This window comes from Rana temporaria, chromosome 1 (assembly GCF_905171775.1).
Source record: "Rana temporaria chromosome 1, aRanTem1.1, whole genome shotgun sequence".
NCBI lineage: Eukaryota > Metazoa > Chordata > Amphibia > Anura > Ranidae > Rana > Rana temporaria.
In genome coordinates, this window is record NC_053489.1 from 394713435 (window position 1) to 394731433 (window position 17999).

At 46.3% G+C, this 17999-nt stretch overlaps 1 protein-coding gene across 1 annotated transcript in view; it reads right to left on the reverse strand.

Moving 5' to 3' along the window:
- PGPEP1 (pyroglutamyl-peptidase I) overlaps nucleotides 1–17999 on the reverse strand; it is an 82774-nt gene that overhangs the window by 30099 nt on the left and 34676 nt on the right. The window contains exon 2 of the mRNA XM_040322681.1: nucleotides 9810–9862. Within this exon, the coding sequence (XP_040178615.1) occupies nucleotides 9810–9862 (53 nt within the window). The remainder of the gene's footprint in view (nucleotides 1–9809; nucleotides 9863–17999) is intronic.

The following is a 17999-nucleotide window of genomic DNA, read 5'->3' on the forward strand; positions in this document are numbered from 1 at the left end:
AGTTGGATCTAAAAATGTTTTCAGGGTATTGCCCTCGAACATGTGCTTTAAGCGGGTTATGCCTTGTCACTTCCACTCACTTGATTCTTCTATACTTACTTCCTGCAGGTTGTTATTTTTCCATAGGGGTGAAAATTCTGTTAGGCCAATGTATCCCAATAGGGTCTTTGTGGTGTGCCATACTTTGATAGCAAATTTTACTGTTAGGTGTTTATAGGGGAAGAAATCTGCCTCTAGGGCTTCCACCAGCAGTTTGTGAGGGTTATTTGTTAACATCAAACGGCTGATGGAGCCATCACTCTCAGCGGTTCCGCACCCTGCCAGATGTTGCAATTGTGACGCAATGAAATATAGCTTCGGGTGTGGAACCGCCATGCCCCCTTCTTTTACTGGTAATTGGAGTGTTTGCAAGCTTATCCTAGCTTGGCCACCTCTCCATATAAGTTCTCTAAATAGTGACTCTACTTTCTTGAACCATGTAAATCCTAACCATAAGGGTGCATTGTGGAGGACGTATAGTAATTGTGGCTGCCACAACATTTTTATTAGGTTGCATCGTCCTGCTACTGACAAGGGCAGTCTTTTCCAAATATCACATTTATTTTTCCACTTTAATAACAATGGGGCGAGATTTAAGTTTGCATATTGGGTGACGTCTTTCGTTATCCAAATCCCTAAGTATTTAAGTTTTGTGACCACACTTAATCGGGAGGTGCCTGGCAAGATGGGAATTCCCATCTTGCCAAATGATTCATTCTACAACCATTTATTCATAAGTCCTTCAGTTTATAGTCCATATAAAAAAAAAAAAAAAAAGGGATTACAGCAATGTGATAAGTTGTGTAACCATAAAATGTCCATCCACAAATGGAAGCCTCCACGAGGGGATTAGAAGCAAAATCCATCAGGAGCTGCAGAGAATAAAAGAGAAGAGAGGCGCTTCCAAGTGTAGCAATATGGTCACATTTAATGAAGACGCAACATTTAGCAACTCACATGGTTGATTAAAAAGGAGGCACATCCAAGTATGCAGGCATCCAGGGTAAAGCCGTCCACATAGACCGTCCTCCCCACCTCCGGCTCTCACCACTGTCGGTCTGCAATCGTGACCGGGAAGACTACCCTGCAGTAGAGCGATCTGAAAGCGAGGCTTGAACCGCTCGTGGAAGGGATGACATTGATGGTGGGGTGGAGCACAGTCTGCTTTACCATGGATGCCTGCCTCTTTTAATCATCAACCCTGTGAGTTTCTAAATTTTGTACCTTCATTAACCGCTTCAGCACCGGACCAATTTGGTGATCAAAGACCAGGCCACTTTTTGCGATTCGACACTGCATCGCTTTAACTGACAATTGCGCAGCCGTGCGACGTGGCTCCCAAACAAAATGTCCCCCCCCCACAAATAGAGCTAATATAATATATTTACCTTGTGCTAAAATTAATATCGCCCCCAAAAAAACAAAAAAAAAAAAATATGCAGAAAAAAAAAACTTTCCACCGGTTAGGCCGATACGTATTCTTTCACATATTTTCGGTTAAAAAAAAAATAATGCAATAATTGTTGATTGATTTGCGCAAAAGTTATAGCGTCTACAAAATAGGGGACCGTTTTATGGCATTTTCATAATTGTTTTTTACTAGTTATGGTGGCGATCAGCGATTTTTAAAAATCGGGACTGCGACATTATGGCGGACACTTGACACCATTTTGGGACCATTGTCATTTTACAGTGATCAGTGCTAAAAAAAAATGCACCGATTACTGAAAAAAATAAATAAACTGGCAGGGAAAGGGGTTAACCACTAGGTGGCGCTGCAGGGGTTAAGTGTTCCCACGTCACTAATGACCGTTCCCGATCAGGGGGAACGTCATCAGTGTCACTAGGCAGCATAGGGGAATGCCCTGTTTACAAAGGCATTCCTCTGTTCTGCCCTTGCCGACTGCAATCGCGGGACTCCCAGGAACATAGAGTTCCCGGGAGCTGCGGCCGCACTCGGGAGATTTGAATGGACGTACCTGTACGCCAATCTGCCTGCGCCATTCTGTCGACATAAATAGACGTGCGGCGGTCGGCAAGTGGTTAAATGTAACCATATTGCTACACTTCGAGGCACCTCTCTATTTTATACTCCGTTGGGACATGACGTTACTCTTCTATCAAGACATGGCTTGTATATCAAGTCAAAATGTATTTAAAAGTTTTGCTAGTCTTGCAAAATGCACTCAAACCAAGGTTTTACTGTATAAAAGTGGGATTTTCTGAAGAAGCGGCAGACGTGCCTTTGTGGCGATTTTCCCGATTCCCCTTGCCGATGTCCCCCAATCATTGGGCAACAGGTGATGCTACAATATCTGGTGATGTATTGATGGTTTATTCTTGCGATAATACGATTTAAAACACGATCTGCAATTCTTAGGTTATTATACTAACAACTCATTTAACCACTTCCTTACTGGGCACTTAAACCCCCGCTCCTGTCCAGACCAATTTTCAGCGCTGACGCACTTTGAATGACAATTGCGCGGTCATACAACACTGTACCCAAATGAACATTTTTATAATTTGTTTCCCCACAAATAGAGCTTTCTTTTGGTTGTATTTGATCACCTCTGCAATTTTTATTTTTTGCACTATAAAAAACAAAAACACAGAAAATTTTGAAAAAAAATAAAAATAAATGTAAATTCGCAATAGGCGTATATTGGTTGGTTTTGCGCAAGTTATAGCGCCTACAAAATAGGGGATAGATTTATGACATTTAATTTTTTACTAGTAATAGCGGTTATCTGCAATTTTTGTCAGCACTGCGATATTGCGGCGGACACTTGACACTATTTTGGGACCATTCACATTTATACAGCGAACCGTGCTATAAATATGCACCGATTACTGTATAAATGTGACTGGCAGGGAAGGAGTTAACACTAGGGGGCGATCAAGGGGTTAAAATGTGTTCTTTGAGAGTGATTCTTACTGTGGGGGGAGGGGACCGACTGGGGGAGGTGAACGATCTGTGTCCCTATGTACAAGGGACACAGCATCAGTCTCCTCTCCCTGACAGGACGTGGATGTCTGTGCTTACACACAGACATCCACATCCCTGGCTCTGTGACTGCCGATCGCGAGTACCTGGCGGACATCGCGGCCGCCAGGCACACGCATAGTCACCCGCGTGACAACTTTTTTGCGATGCGTGCCCTTGGCGGCGCGCAACGTGGAAGAAAACAGCAGGGCGTCCACCCGGCAGTTCAGGTCCGTTCTGCGGCCGTCTTTTGGCCATAGCGCGGATCTGAAGTGGTTAAATCAATCATGTTTTGCTTTAACACTTAAGCCTAATCTGTGTATTCGTGAGGGATTGTAGTAGTGTCGATAACGGTGTTTTGAGGTTGTAACGGCTACCCAGGTAGTGAGAGGGTATCAGCCGTTGGAGAAGTCTTTTTCCCTGGCAAGCTGCGATATGCAGGTACCGCCGGTATATCCCATCGAACGCCCTTTCAAGAAACGAGACGGGCTACGTTTGCAGAGTCAAGCAGGACTGACTTTTTAATGGTTCACTCTGAGATTTTATACAGTATTCAAGGCACATGAACAATCAAACTGTCCCCACCCACACATCACACCGTGGGGAAGCTTCAATCACCTTCTTTGAGCTAATTATAAACATTTCTTCATTACCAGAACTCAAACACAATAATCTCCTTGAATCAATCAGTCTCTAGACGTTCCGGCACCGAGATCTACTTAACATGACCGGGCACATTCCTTTCTCAATAGAATTCAATTAACCTTTAGAACAATATACACTCACAGATCATCACGTTAGCATACACCTGGCAGGAGGCTGTTACTACACAAAGGAGAGTCCATTAGCTATGTAAAGGGAATATTAGCATTCAGCAGTGAAAAAGTCCCTTGTATAATTAACCCTTTGAGCTCAGAATACAATGTGGTAAATCCAATTGTAACGAGCCATGCAGTTCTTTGTAGACCTCACTGTAGGAGTATTATAGGATGTCCCGGCAGAATAGTTCATACGTCCGTTACACTGCTCCTCTTTTGTGGAACACTCCGGCAGACCCGGATTGATCCTTTTCGGGTCAACTTGGGGATGTCCGGTCTGCTGTTAGGGTAAAAGTTCCGTTTGCCTGGACAGTCCGTCGGCATTCCCATTGGCTTACCAGGTCGGTAGCTGGTGGTGAAGGTGGATAATGGGATTCAGTTCTGGAACAGTCACTTGCTTTGCTCTCTCAATGGCTCCCAAAACCTGTTGCTGATGTTCTTGGGACAGATAAGGCACCACCTGCATGCAAATCCCATTTAATCTTTTGACAATTTCCGCCCGTTTGTGCATTTCAATGTTCAAGCCACGGGACATCTCATAATACATGACGTAGTGTCGTTGCATCTCCGATTTCTCACTGGCCAACTTGTCACATTCCCATTTTAGACTTTGATATTGTGCCGGATCTACAGTGCATGTCGGGGAAGGTAGTCTTACCCAGGTCTCAGCAGCAAGCGAGTTGATTCCAGCAACTCGGGTGGTCACGGGACAAGCAGCAGCAGGTGTAGGTAAATAAGCCGAAGTCAGAGGGCCAATGTCGTTGCCCAGCACAACCTCAGCAGGTAGGTTGTCCATGATACCAACTGTGGTCTTTCCTGACCCGGCTCCCCAGTCTAAGTGCACCCGGGCGGTGGGTACGCGAAATACAGCACCCCCTGCGACCCGGACGGCAACTGTGCAAGTGGACACGTTTTCTGGCTTTACCAGATGTTTTTGAATCAACGTGATTGTAGTCCCAGTGTCTTAGGCCTTGTGCTACTTGTCCATTCACCCGTACCTCCTGACGGTGATGCTGACGGTTATCTGGAGAGGCAGCTTGTATTGGGTCTGCCTCATACAAAATTCCCAGACATTCCTCCGGGCCCCCCTCGGTCTCCAGGCAGTGGGCCGCAGAGGGACGTGATGGAGTGACCTCTGTGTTGGGTGTTGTCCGTCTCCAGTTGGTAGTTGTAGCTCTCAGAGGGCAATAACGAGCAATATGTCCCGTGTTGCTGCAGTGATGGCACGTCACCCTCGACGAATCCCGGTGGGACTGGAGCCCGAAACTCTGGGCGTGGGGTGACGGTTGGAGTACGCGGTTCTACCTCATGAGCCAGACGTGTAGTACCCTGGCTTACTTTCCTTGTTTCCGCGTACTCATCTGCTAGCCGAGCCGCCTCGTTTAAGTTAGCGGGACGGCGATCTCGTACCCAGTCTTGTATGTCTGCGGCCAGGTCTTGGAAGAAATGTTCCATTAGGAACAGCTGCAATACTTCCTCCCCGGTGTTGGCCTTGCACCCTTGGACCCAAAGGGATGCCACCCTTTGTAACCGGTTGGCCCATTCCATGTGGGAGTCCACAGCCCCCTTCTTGGACTCCCGGAAGCGACGGCGGTAGGCTTCTGGAGTTACAGCGTATCGGGTTAGCAGCGCCATTTTAACTTTCTGGTATTGTAAAATATCCTCTGGAGCGAGAGCCCGAAAGGCTTCATTGGCTTTGCCCGACAATTTCCCCGACAAAATAGTGACCCATTGGTCTGGTGGTACCTGGTGTAGTGAGCACCGCCTCTCAAAGTCCGCCAAATATCCATCGATTTCCTCCTCACTTTCTACAAAAGCTTTAAATGCAGTGAACGGCATTTTCTTTCCTGTAGCCGCGGGTGGGGGGGTAGGAACTGCATGTGTAATGGGCTGTCTCGCTCTTACCAGTTCCAGTTCTTGTCCCCTCTTCGTTTGTATCTCTTCCCGTGCTTCCCGGAACAGCTGGTTTATTAGTTCCACGGACGTTTCTGGATACAAGGATAATCTCCGCTGTACAATCCCAGTAATTACATCTTCCTCGCTGAGCGGTGCAAGGGGCTCCGTTCCTTCCATGGATCCATCCATTTCGTCCAGCTCCAGCAGGTCAGCTATCAGCTTCCTCCGTGGTCTGTTACTGGCGCTCCTACCACGACTCTCCAATAGATCTTTTAGTGTGGATCTTTTTAGCCTGGCGTACTGCGACTCCATTCAGAACTTGCTCTTTGGATAAAAGGACCATCCCGCTGCTGCCAACCAATGTAACGGCTACCCAGGTAGTGAGAGGGTATCAGCCGTTGGAGAAGTCCTTTTCCCTGGCAAGCTGCGATATGCAGGTACTGCCGGTATATCCCATCGAACGCCCTTTCAAGAAACGAGACGGGCTACGTTTGCAGAGTCAAGCAGGACTGACTTTTTAATGGTTCACTCTGAGATTTTATACAGTATTCAAGGCACATGAACAATCAAACTGTCCCCACCCACACATCACACCGTGGGGAAGCTTCAATCACCTTCTTTGAGCTAATTATAAACATTTCTTCATTACCAGAACTCAAACACAATAATCTCCTTGAATCAATCAGTCGCTAGACGTTCCGGCACCGAGATCTACTTAACATGACCTGGCACATTCCTTTCTCAATAGAATTCAATTAACCTTTAGAACAATATACACTCACAGATCATCACGTTAGCATACACCTGGCAGGAGGCTGTTACTACACAAAGGAGAGTCCATTAGCTATGTAAAGGGAATATTAGCATTCAGCAGTTAAAAAGTCCCTTGTATAATTAACCCTTTGAGCTCAGAATACAATGTGGTAAATCCAATTGTAACGAGCCATGCAGTTCTTTGTAGACCTCACTGTAGGAGTATTATAGGATGTCCTGGCAGAATAGTTCATACGTCCGTTACAGAGGTAAAACAATGACTACATCCAACATCGACTGAGTTTAAGCGTAATCCAATACAACCAAGTAACCAAAACAATTATCACAACTGCATCAACACATTCTCCAAGATGCCAAAATTCTTGTTGGTTAATTGTTGGTTAATGCCAAAGGGCTAAACCACCTGAAGAAAAAAAAAAAAAAAAAAGAAGAGTATCCCTGTGGCGTACAGCACAGAGGACTCCCAGTGAAATCCTATGCATACAAGAAACTCAACTTTAAAATCAATGTAGAACCCCTTTGAACCAACAAAAACTTCACCCATATATTCCAATCGTCAGGACCCACGAAGAAAAATGGCGTCATGATAACCATCAGAAACACAATCGCCTTTACTCTCCACAAGAGCCCTGTGGACACAAATGGCAGATCCTCGCCCTGGACTGTACCTTAACTATAGTATATCTAGTGTTTTTAATGTATACACACTCAATGCCAAACAAATCAGATTCCTATCCAAACTGATGAAGAAAAGCAAAAAAAATTCGCCAGGGCCGCCTCATGTGCGGAGACTTCAATATTGTACCAGACAACTCTCTAGATACCTCTTCCCACACCAGCAGACTCATGTTACCTATGGGATGCTTCATAAGGAACAACAACCTATATGATGTATGGAGATGCCTCCACACCCCCGAACGGGACTACTCCTCTCACCGCCACAATTCATACACCTGGGTAGATTAACTTTTTGGTTGACAAATGGACTCTACCCAAAGTGTCCGAACCAGCTATAACATGGTCTGACCATGCACTCATCACAATGACCGACAATCACCATCTAACCCTCACACAAAGATCTGGAGAGCCAATGGCTCGATTATCCATTTCATTCAGGCTATATTCGTGAATGCCTAGAATAATTTTTAAACTGAACAAAGGAACCTCCTCTAATAAGAATACTATACTTTGGAATGCTCAAAGCATTAATGAGGGGGGGGGGGGGTCATTCAATTAAGTGCCAGAGGGGGGGGGAGAAATCACAGCATCCAGACACCCTCACAACACATTAAAACCTTAGAATCAAACCCAAACCAATGCTGACTCTGCACTAAAAGCTTAATTATTAGGTCTCAAAAGAACTGAGGGCGCATTTACTCCAATCATTTGAAAAAGCCAAAAAGCATTTTAAAGCTAAACACTATTCTATAGGCAACACGGCAGGGAACGCCATGGCTATCAGAGTCAAAGGCCACTACACCAAAACTACACATCTTTACCACCCTACTTGGGAAAATAAATTATTAGACTCGCAAGCCATTGCAGATGCATTTAGTCACTATATTACACTCTACAACCCAAAAAATTACTCCACTCTTACACAACCATTCACACAGGAGAATTTACAAGAAATAAATATCCCTAAAATATCCCATTAGCAACAATACATTAAATGCACCATTTACGCCACTGGAAATTATGGCTATAATTTCAACCCTACCATCTGACAAATCCTCAGGACCAGATAGCCTTACTGGGGAATACTATAAACGGTTTAGAACAGTACTGGCACCCTTTTTGTCACAATTATGCAATGACGCTGGCTCTTCTTTCGCCAGAAATGTTAAATGCATTGATTATAACACTGCCGAAGCAAGGTAAGGAACCTAACTCGCTACAAAACTTCCAACCCATTTCTCAATTAAAACACAAAAACTATGTGCCAAACCAAAAGCCACCAGATTGATAGACTTAATGCCCTTACTGAAAAATCATGATCAATCTGGGTTACGAAAGGAAGACAAACGTTCGATGCAACACGCAGACTTAATACAATTCATACGGCTGAGTGCACGCAAACGCCTTCTCTGCTTCTATCCTTGAGTGCAGAGAAAGCATTAGATAGGGTCCATTGGTCATATCTAAAAGTGACCCTCTGCAAATTTGGACTTCATGGCCACATCCTTTCCGCCATACTGGCTTTATACTCATCACCAACTTCCCAAGTATACACATCCGAGAGGCTTTCCAAGCCATTCTAAATTACTAATGGCACCCAACAAGGATGTCCTTTATCGTCGCTCATCTTTAACCTCATGATAGAATCCTTAGCAAAACACATGGGATAGGACGTAAAAAAGTCACAGGATTTAAAATTGGCACCATAGAACACAAAATTCACTTCTTTGCAGATGATGTGATAATGACAATTACCAACCACCTTTCTTCTCTGGCTTCGGTACAATCTATACTACAGAGATTCAGTATTGTTGACTATATCCAGAAAGCCGCCCTTCCTGGTCACTGTTGGTTCAGCAATGTATGCAATGACATCCGAGTACCTCTCCACATGTTTAGCATTTATCAACTGCCCTAAGTTCCAGCTTAAAGCAGATGGCCAGAGACCAGCACTTACATAAGGGAACAATAAAAAACAGTCACTGTGGTGCACCATTTTGCAGAAAGCAAAGAGTCTGCATACGTAATGGACAAATATGAAGCCATAATCTATACCACTGAAGCAAACAGACTTTAAATTAGGTTATATGCCTGGGAAATACAAATATATGGACTCAACTGGATAATATTCAGGCAATTGACTCCTGGGGTGGACTTAACAGACTGCATTTTCTGCATGACTAAATGAATTGATGCAAATTTTAGACGAAGGCCAAGAGTTGCCATCGCTGTGGTCTGACCATGTTTACCAGTGCTATTCATTTTTAAGATTCCAAAAATAATTAAGTTATTGCCACAAACATATTGTAATGCGTCGGCCAACTGATGGGTGGGCCGATTTACTAAATACACGAAGAATCTTCAGTCAACTGTATGTGCGTTATTAATATTTAACTATGTGAAAAACGAATTCCTGTTTTTTGAATAATGCATCATGCACAGATGAAATGGTAAACAGGAATTTACTTATCACACATTTCAAAAATTTAAGTGAATATTCACCCTCTTTAGTAAATCAGCCTCCATATCCAAGAGTGCATGGTCTGAATTGTTGTCAAGATTTCAATCTAACTTGAGACATTTATAAATAATTTTACCACAAATAAAAAATCACTAACCTGTACAGCCACCCAACTTGCATTAACAGCATGCTCGCCAAAAGGACCAAACCCTGCAGAAACAATTATAAACATAATTCATCTTTGTGACTAATTTTTTCCTCAAATAACATATTATTTGCATTTACAATACAAGAATATTTCAATTGCAGAAAATACAGATCGCATTATGCATCAATTCTTTCAGATATTTACTTGAAAATTCTTTCAATATGCTCCAAAACGGTAGTACTCACATATCTGACGTTGATCATGTATTATGGTGTCACGTAATAACCTATAGCAAACTTATAGGATAGTGAGAGTCACAAGAATACTCATGGTAGAGGAAAAAGAAGGGATAGAAGGAAGAGGTCATCGTAGCAGCTCATTTACCTGTTCATGGTGGGTCCTCCCAAAGGTGCCACAGCCCCCAGACTTTGTCATGGGCATCCAGCTTGTCCTGCATCCTGTCAGTCATCTTCTCCAGTAGCCCCACATCGTTTTTTTTCCAGTTTAGGGCTATTAGACAGCATGCATGCTGCGAGGATATAGAATGCTTATTTTTATGTAGGGTGTGGGGATCCTTAGTGGCGAGAAGCCAAGTAGGAAAAATTTGGGGGTCATGGGGACCGGTGTTTCTAGAAGGCGGGTCAACAACTGCTGGACCATATTCCAGTAGGGGGCAATTGGTGTAGAACTCCAATAAATGTGGAGGAGGGTGCCCTCATCTCTCTGGAATCGCTAACCGCGATCAAAACTAGCGGGATATATAGTGTGGAGCACATCTGGAGTCATGTACCAGAAAAGGAGGATTTTATTCACATTTTCTTTATATAGTGTAGTGTACAGAGTGGGCTTTTTGCCGCCTGAGACCATATCACCTGCCATTGTTCAATTGGGATTTCCTCATTGAGGGCTTTCTCCCACCTAGTCATATATGAGCGTTTACCTGTCGATTCTAGGGGGTAGGCATTTAGTATTTTGTAAATGTCAGAGATTAGGCCCTTTTGGGCAGAACCTGCTAGGACTAGCGTTTCAAAAGTGGTTGGGGGGGGGGGGGGGGGGGGGGGGGGTTGCAGGTCAGGGCGTAGTGACGTATTTGCAGATAACCATAAAACACCTGGCGAGGCAGAACAAATATTTGGCCTGAAGTTCGGAGAAGGGCAATCAACTTGCGTGATCTAAGGTCCACTAGGTTCCCATAGTGAAATAAATTCTGCGATGTCCATGGGTATGACATTTGGCGAGTGAGGCTATCTGGCACCTTGGGGTTGCAGATAAATGAGGTCAGGAGCGATCTTTCTGAAGACAACTCATGTGGACGCGATAATTTGCTTCAGAGCCGAGACATGGGTCTGTTCCATTTCTTCTTTGGTAATTGGTGCGTTTAGGGATGCTAGATCAGAGGCTTGGAGTTAGGGAACTCTGCTCAGTTCGAAGTATTGTTGCATGCGATGGGAGAGGCGGGGGGGGGGGGGTTGCTGGGGATATCAGGGTTGTTATAGAATTCCATGTAAAATGCTGCAAAGGTATGAGCAATGTCTTTGTAGGCATCCAGATTTGTTCTTAATATGGTGGGGTGTTGTGTGGGAGTTGTACCATAGCTTCTTCGCTAGAAGGGAGTGAGCCTTGTTACCTTTGTCAAAGTATACTTGTCTTAATCAAATCAGAGTATTTTTCTACAAGGCCTAATGCCAAATCACGTAGGGTCGCTCGCAGGTTTGTACATTTTCTTAAGGGAAAAGGTAGGGGAAAATTGTAGCCGAAGCGCTAGGGCCTTAAGCTCCTTCTCGGTTTTGTGGTCAGAGCATTGGTCTTCATGGCAGAAGATAATGCCATACAGCTACCTCAGAGGACTGCCTTATGGGCTTCCCAGAGCGTGGGGGGGGGGGGGAGAATATGTTGGTAGTGTTATTCTCTGCAAAGTAGAATTTTAGGGTGGAGGTTAGCTCTGTTTGCGAAGTGAGGTGTTGGAGAAGGAATGCGTTTAGTTTCCAGTTGTAAGGTCTATGGTTGGGGGGGGGAGCCAAAAATCGAATGAAAGCCAGATAGAGGACGTGGTCTGACCAGGAGATCGGGAGTATCCGCGATTCACGCGTTATTCCAAGAGTGGGGTTGTTGATAAAGAAGTAGTCAATGCGGGAGTGTGTTCGATGGTGGGCTGAGTAAAAGGTGTACGGCCGATCCCCTAGGTGGAGAGGCCTTCAGGCATCAAAGAGAGCATAATGTCTGGAGAGTTGGCAGAAGAGCTTCGATGCCTGGGGGCTCACCACGTGGCGATCTGCAGTTGCAGATTGGGTTCAATTAAAGGCACCCCCCACCACCAGAAACCCGTGGTCAGACCGAAAGAGGTGGGTAAAACACCTTAGACAGGAATCTGTGTTTAATGTTCGGGGCATATAGAGCACAGAAAGTGACCGCCTGTGTTCGCCATAGACCTCGGAGGATAACAAAGTGGTAGAGCAGGTGAGTGGGGTTCCCGTGTTTAATGAGTATGGCCACCCCAGCTTTCTTATGAGGTCCAGAGGAAGAATGGATCTGGGGAAATTGTTTAGAGGCGAATGCGAAGGAGTCCCCTTTAATCGAAGTGTGAAAAAACTTTGGCGCCCGACTGTCTAAACTCCCTTAGTGCCAGATGCCTCTTTCTATCAGAATTTAGGCCGTGAACGTTCAGGGATACAATCTTAGCCATGGTGTTGGGTAAGGGGAGGGTATCTTACCCGATATGGTGTGTAGTCGCCAGAGACTGGAGGTCAGGAGGAGGTCCAGGCAAATTCCACGGTGAGCTGTGAGACTCATTTTAAGTCCCCATCCACACTTACAAATTGGACAGTTTGCAATTAGCTGCAAGAGACTCAGCAGGGTTGCTTTCAATTGGCTGCAAACAGGAAGCTTAATGCAAAGCAAAAGGAGGCCCGACAAAACCACAGATATTTGTAGCCGTTCGCATTTAATCAGTCATGAAGTGATTACGCTGAGCTTTCGCAACTGGTCCCTTTAAAAAGTGCAAAGGGGGGCTAAAGGTCTGAGCTTTGTATGCAATTAGGGTTGCCACCTCATCCCTTTAAACCCAAACACATATGAATTACACAGATTCTGAGGCAAATTTAATGCAAATAAGGCACCATGTGAGTTTAACCACTTACCGACCGCGCCATAGCCAAATGACGGCTACAGCACGGCTCGATAACTCTGGGAGGGCGTACATTGACGTCCTCCCAAAAACGCGCTCCCGTGGGCTGCGCTGTGCCCATTACAGCGACATCAAGCCATGCTCAGATATCCCTTTATACTCAGCCATCCGTCCATGCTCAGCCATCCCATCCACATCCAAGGCTCCACCATCCCGATGCCACTACAGTGCCTCACCAAACGTGTAATACAGGGATCCTCAAACTACGGCCCTCCAGCTGTTGTAGAACTACACATCCCATGAGGCATTGTAACACACTCACATTCAAAAGTCTCACACATGTGGCATCGCCATACTCAGGAGGAATAGCAGAATGTATTTTGGGGTGTAATTTGTGGAATGCATATGCTGTGTGTGAGAGATAACCTGCCAATATGACAATTTTATGGGGGGGGGGGGGGGATTCTCGATTTTGCAAATAATTGTAAAAAAAAAAAAAAAAAAAAAAAAAAACAACTCACATGCCTCTTACTAAATACCTTGGAATGTCTACTTTCCATAAAGGGGTCATTTGGGGGGCATTTGTGTTGCCCTGGCTTGTTAGGGTCTCAAGAAATGAGATCAGGCCATCAGTACATTAGGTGTGATACATTTTCAAAGATTAGCACCATAGCTTGTGGACTAACTTTCACAAAGACCAAATATTATACACCAACTTGGGTTATTTTGGGCAACATTTATGAAGAAAAATTTTAAATTTTTAACAGAAACTAAGAAAAAAAAATTGTATTTTTTGTACTAAAACTCCTTTCTCTGAGTCCATGGACGGACACAGCTCCTTAAATCTTGACAAGTGGGTTATGTTCCCTGTTTACAGGAGAGGACTAGGCAGAAACTTGTTAGATAATTAAATACATGTTACATTAACAGGGGGTGGTCCCTCCAGACATAACCCTCCTCACTGCAGTATGCAGCCTCAGTTCGTAACAAGCAGTACAAACCTAAAAAAGGAGGGATGGGTGCTGTTTCCGCCCATGGACTCAGAGAACAGAATTTTACGGTGAGAACAAAAAATCCTATTTTCTCTTATCGTCCATGGACGGACACAGCTCCTTAAATCTTGACAAGTGGGACGTCCCCAAGCAGTGTCAAAAACGAGGGGTAGGAAATATATCAGTAAAACCAATTTTACCTCCACCCCATAACAAGCAGAGCTCCTCAACAGAGGTGGTGCAACTTTAAACAGCTGCCTGCAAAAACTATTGGCCGAAAAAAAAAAAACAATCAGAAGATGCACTCACAGCAACCATGTAAATTCTGCAAAAAGCGTGAAAAAAAATAAAAAATAAAACACACACACACACAAAGCACCAATTGCCCTGGTCGAAAGTGCCGTGACCGGAAAGGGGGGCCCCTTAAGAGCATAGGCCTGGGGGGGCGTGGCCAGGACAGGCATGTGAGAGGACGCATCTCTCACAGCTCCCAGCGCTGATCCGGTATTGATCCTCCCCCGGCCGTTATTCCGGTTCGAGACCGCCATATGCTGGAAGCCAGCACTCCCGGGACCACAGCGGTACCACCACCGGCGTTGTGCACCAGGGGAAAGACCCGCAAAGGACAGGTGGAGATCGCGGGGATGGAGGCCCAAGATGGCGCCGCCGCGCCAACTGCCAGAGGGACGCCTCGTGGAGCGGACAGAACGGGCCCCAAACAGGGTAAGCCTGCCAAGACCCAGGGAAAAGAGGCCCCCAGGGACATGCTTTACTATGCCCAAAAGATGTCTGGAACGGGGGGGCCAGAACAACCGTCCCGCTCCGGTGCCATGCACCAGGCTAGGCCCGCAGCACAGGGCGACAGTGTCCCACTATACTGGGGGGAGGAGGAGGACAGAGAAGGAGCAGGCCAGGGACCGGAGGACGAGCAGGCCCCAGACGCACAAGCTGAGAATGCTGTGCAACCCACGCTGGCAGACATACTTAAAGCAGTTAATAAATGTACTGCATCTGTGGACACTTTGAAGGAGCAGTTTGGTTTACTAAGGCAGGATATGCAAAAGATTCGTGAACGTACTACTGCAGTGGAAAGCAGAGTCAGTGAGGTGGAGGATCAGCTGCAGCCCATGGCCCAAGACACCAGAGCTGCCCTGCAGATGGCAAGAGACGCTTATGACCGCGTGGAAGACATGGAGAACCGTCTCAGACGCAATAATGTCCGTATAGTAGGGCTGCCGGAAAGGGTGGAAGGTAAAGACCCCACCATGTTTGTAGAGAACTGGCTGATTGAACTTTTTGGCAAAATACGTTGTCACCATTTTTTGCGGTGGAAAGAGCCCACCGAGTACCTTCGCGCCCACCGCAGCAGGGGGGCCCCCCTAGATCCATCCTGGCAAAACTACTCCACTACCGGGACAGGGAGGCGGTGCTGCGTCAGGCTCGGGAGCGAGCTAACATCCAACACAATGGCGTCCGGGTGTCATTTTACCCAGATTTTTCGCAGGAAGTACAACGGCGCCGGGCCAAATTCCTTGATGTAAAAAGGCGACTGCGACAGATACAACTCCCATATGCTATGCTCTACCCAGCGAAGCTCCGGGTGGTGGTGCGGGGTCAAGCCCAATTCTTTGAGTCTGCAAAGGAGGCCATGTCATGGCTGGATAGAAACGAGCAATCTTTACAACGCCAAGCACAGGAGGAGGGGGAGTGAGGCATGGGCAAGTTGTTTTTACTTTTTATTTCTTTGGTTTTGCCTCCAGTCACTGACTATGCAAGATTGAAATGTTTCTATGCTTCACTGCTGTCCCTTTTTTAGGGGGGATCCCCTACAATTTGCCTGTTTGAATATTCCTTTTTCACTTACCCTTTGGCCGGGGGGAAATTATGATTGGCAGCACATCGTGAGGAAAGCTGTTCTAAGTAAAATGATTTCTGTGACTGAAGTAAGCCGACGTTTAGTCGCACAAAGTGCTGGAGCCGCCCTGTTGGTGGACACTGATGTTTCGGGACCCGTTTGGTCCGCAAGTTATGCTAACTTTTGTTTTTCTAGCTACCATATGAAGACAGAGGTACATCTTAACAGACCTGGGCCGTTGGCCCTTACGCAAGATACTGTGCAGGAGAGGACAGAACTGGGGGGTGGCCCGTTTTCCCGACAGTGGGGTCAGACTGTGCATTTTTGCCCACAAGTATATTGCTTTCTGATGTTAAAGGAAGACACCCATGGCTAAGGTACCTATTGTGTCATGGAACGTGAGGGGTATGCTTTCTCCATTGAAACGCACGATGATATTTATGTGTTTAAAGAAATTTCTGCCTGGGGTGATATGTTTTCAGGAAACACACCTGACTGCGGATACTGTGGGCTTTTTGAAATATGTGTGGGCGGGCAAGGCATATCACTCTACACACACCTCCTTCTCGAGGGGGGTGAGTGTACTAGTGCACAATGCCCTGGATTTCCAGGAATTTGACAGTGCGGTAGACTCTGAAGGTCGCTATGTATTCATCCATTGCAAAATTGGTACATTGATTTGTGTATTGGCGTGTGTTTACATCCCCCCGCCGTTCACGGCAGCGGTGCTCAGGCTCCTCCTTTCCTTTTTAGGGGGCAGGCCGGAGGTTCCGTTGCTCGTGATCGGCGACTTTAATTGCTGTCTGGACCAGGTGGCGGATAGACATCCGTGCCCTAGACCCTCTGCCCTCGCTAGGAGTACTCCCCTAGCGCGGTTGTTGCAAGAGGTGGGCTGGACTGATATCTGGAGGCACCGTAATCCAGGGGGCAGGCAGTTCACGTGCTTCTCGAAGACGCATGGCTGCCTGTCCAGGATAGACCTGGGGGTGGGTAACGCAAGCATGCTTCCACTGATAGCAGACCTGTCGCATAGGCCCCGTAGTGTGTCGGATCACTCGGCCCTGGTGGTGCAACTCTGCGTGGCACCACAGGGGAACCTGGTTAAGGCACCATGGAAGCTGAATGCATTTTGGTTGAAATTGATTAGATCCCACACCGAAATAGAGGACAGTATACGGAGGTATTTTGTTGCGGAGGAGGGGGTGGAACGAAATGTGCTACAGTGGGATGCCTTTAAGGCTTATCTTAGAGGCCTCCTCATACGGGAAGTGACTGGGGTGAAGAGGGCCTCTGCTGCATTACTGATAGAAGTGGAGAACAGGGTCCAGGAAATGGAGCGGGCTTACATTACAGATCCTTCTGATTCGGCCAGGGAGTCCTGGCAGGCGGCTCAGTCCGCCTACCAGCAGTTGCTCTCCTCGTCAGCAGAAAAGAAGAGATTCTTTGCCAAACAGGCGTTTTTTGAGGAGGGTGAGAAAACCGGCCGTATACTGGCACGGATTGCGAACTCTCATCAACGGTCACCTGAGATAGGGGCTATTAGAGCTAGGTCAGGAGGGGTAGTCTCTCAGCCAGACCAGATTATGCAGGAACTGGCGGGTTTCTATGAAGCCCTGTACAGTTCCGGCGCGGCATACACCCAGGAGGATCTGGAGCTATATTTGAACCAATTGACCTTCCCGGGACTGTCAGATAATCAGCGTATTTCGCTGGAGAAACTAGTTACTGTTGAGGAACTGCAAGAGGCAGTCAGTGCCTTCCCTAATTGTAAAGCCCCGGGGGAGGATGGGCTGCCCATGGAGGTATACAAACAGTATTCGGGGGTGTTGCTGCCACAGCTTTTGCAGGTTTTTAACAGCGCCAGGGAGGGAGGGACTTTGCCCCCTTCCATGTCCAAAGCAAATATAGTACTGTTACTTAAGCCAGGCAAGGACCCCGTGGACCCGGGGGCCTACCGTCCCATTTCCTTATTACAGAGTGACGTTAAGATCCTGGCCAAGGTGCTCGCCATCCGGCTAAATGGGGTGGTGACTTCCATAGTACATGGAGACCAAGCTGGGTTCATGCCTAACAAATCAACGGCGGTTAATTTGAGAAGGCTGTTCCTTAATATACAAGCGCGGGCAGACAACATGGGCAGTAGGGCTCTACTATCCTTAGACGCAACAAAAGCCTTCGATAGTATCGATTGGAATTATCTTTGGACCGTTTTGCGGAAATTTGGATTT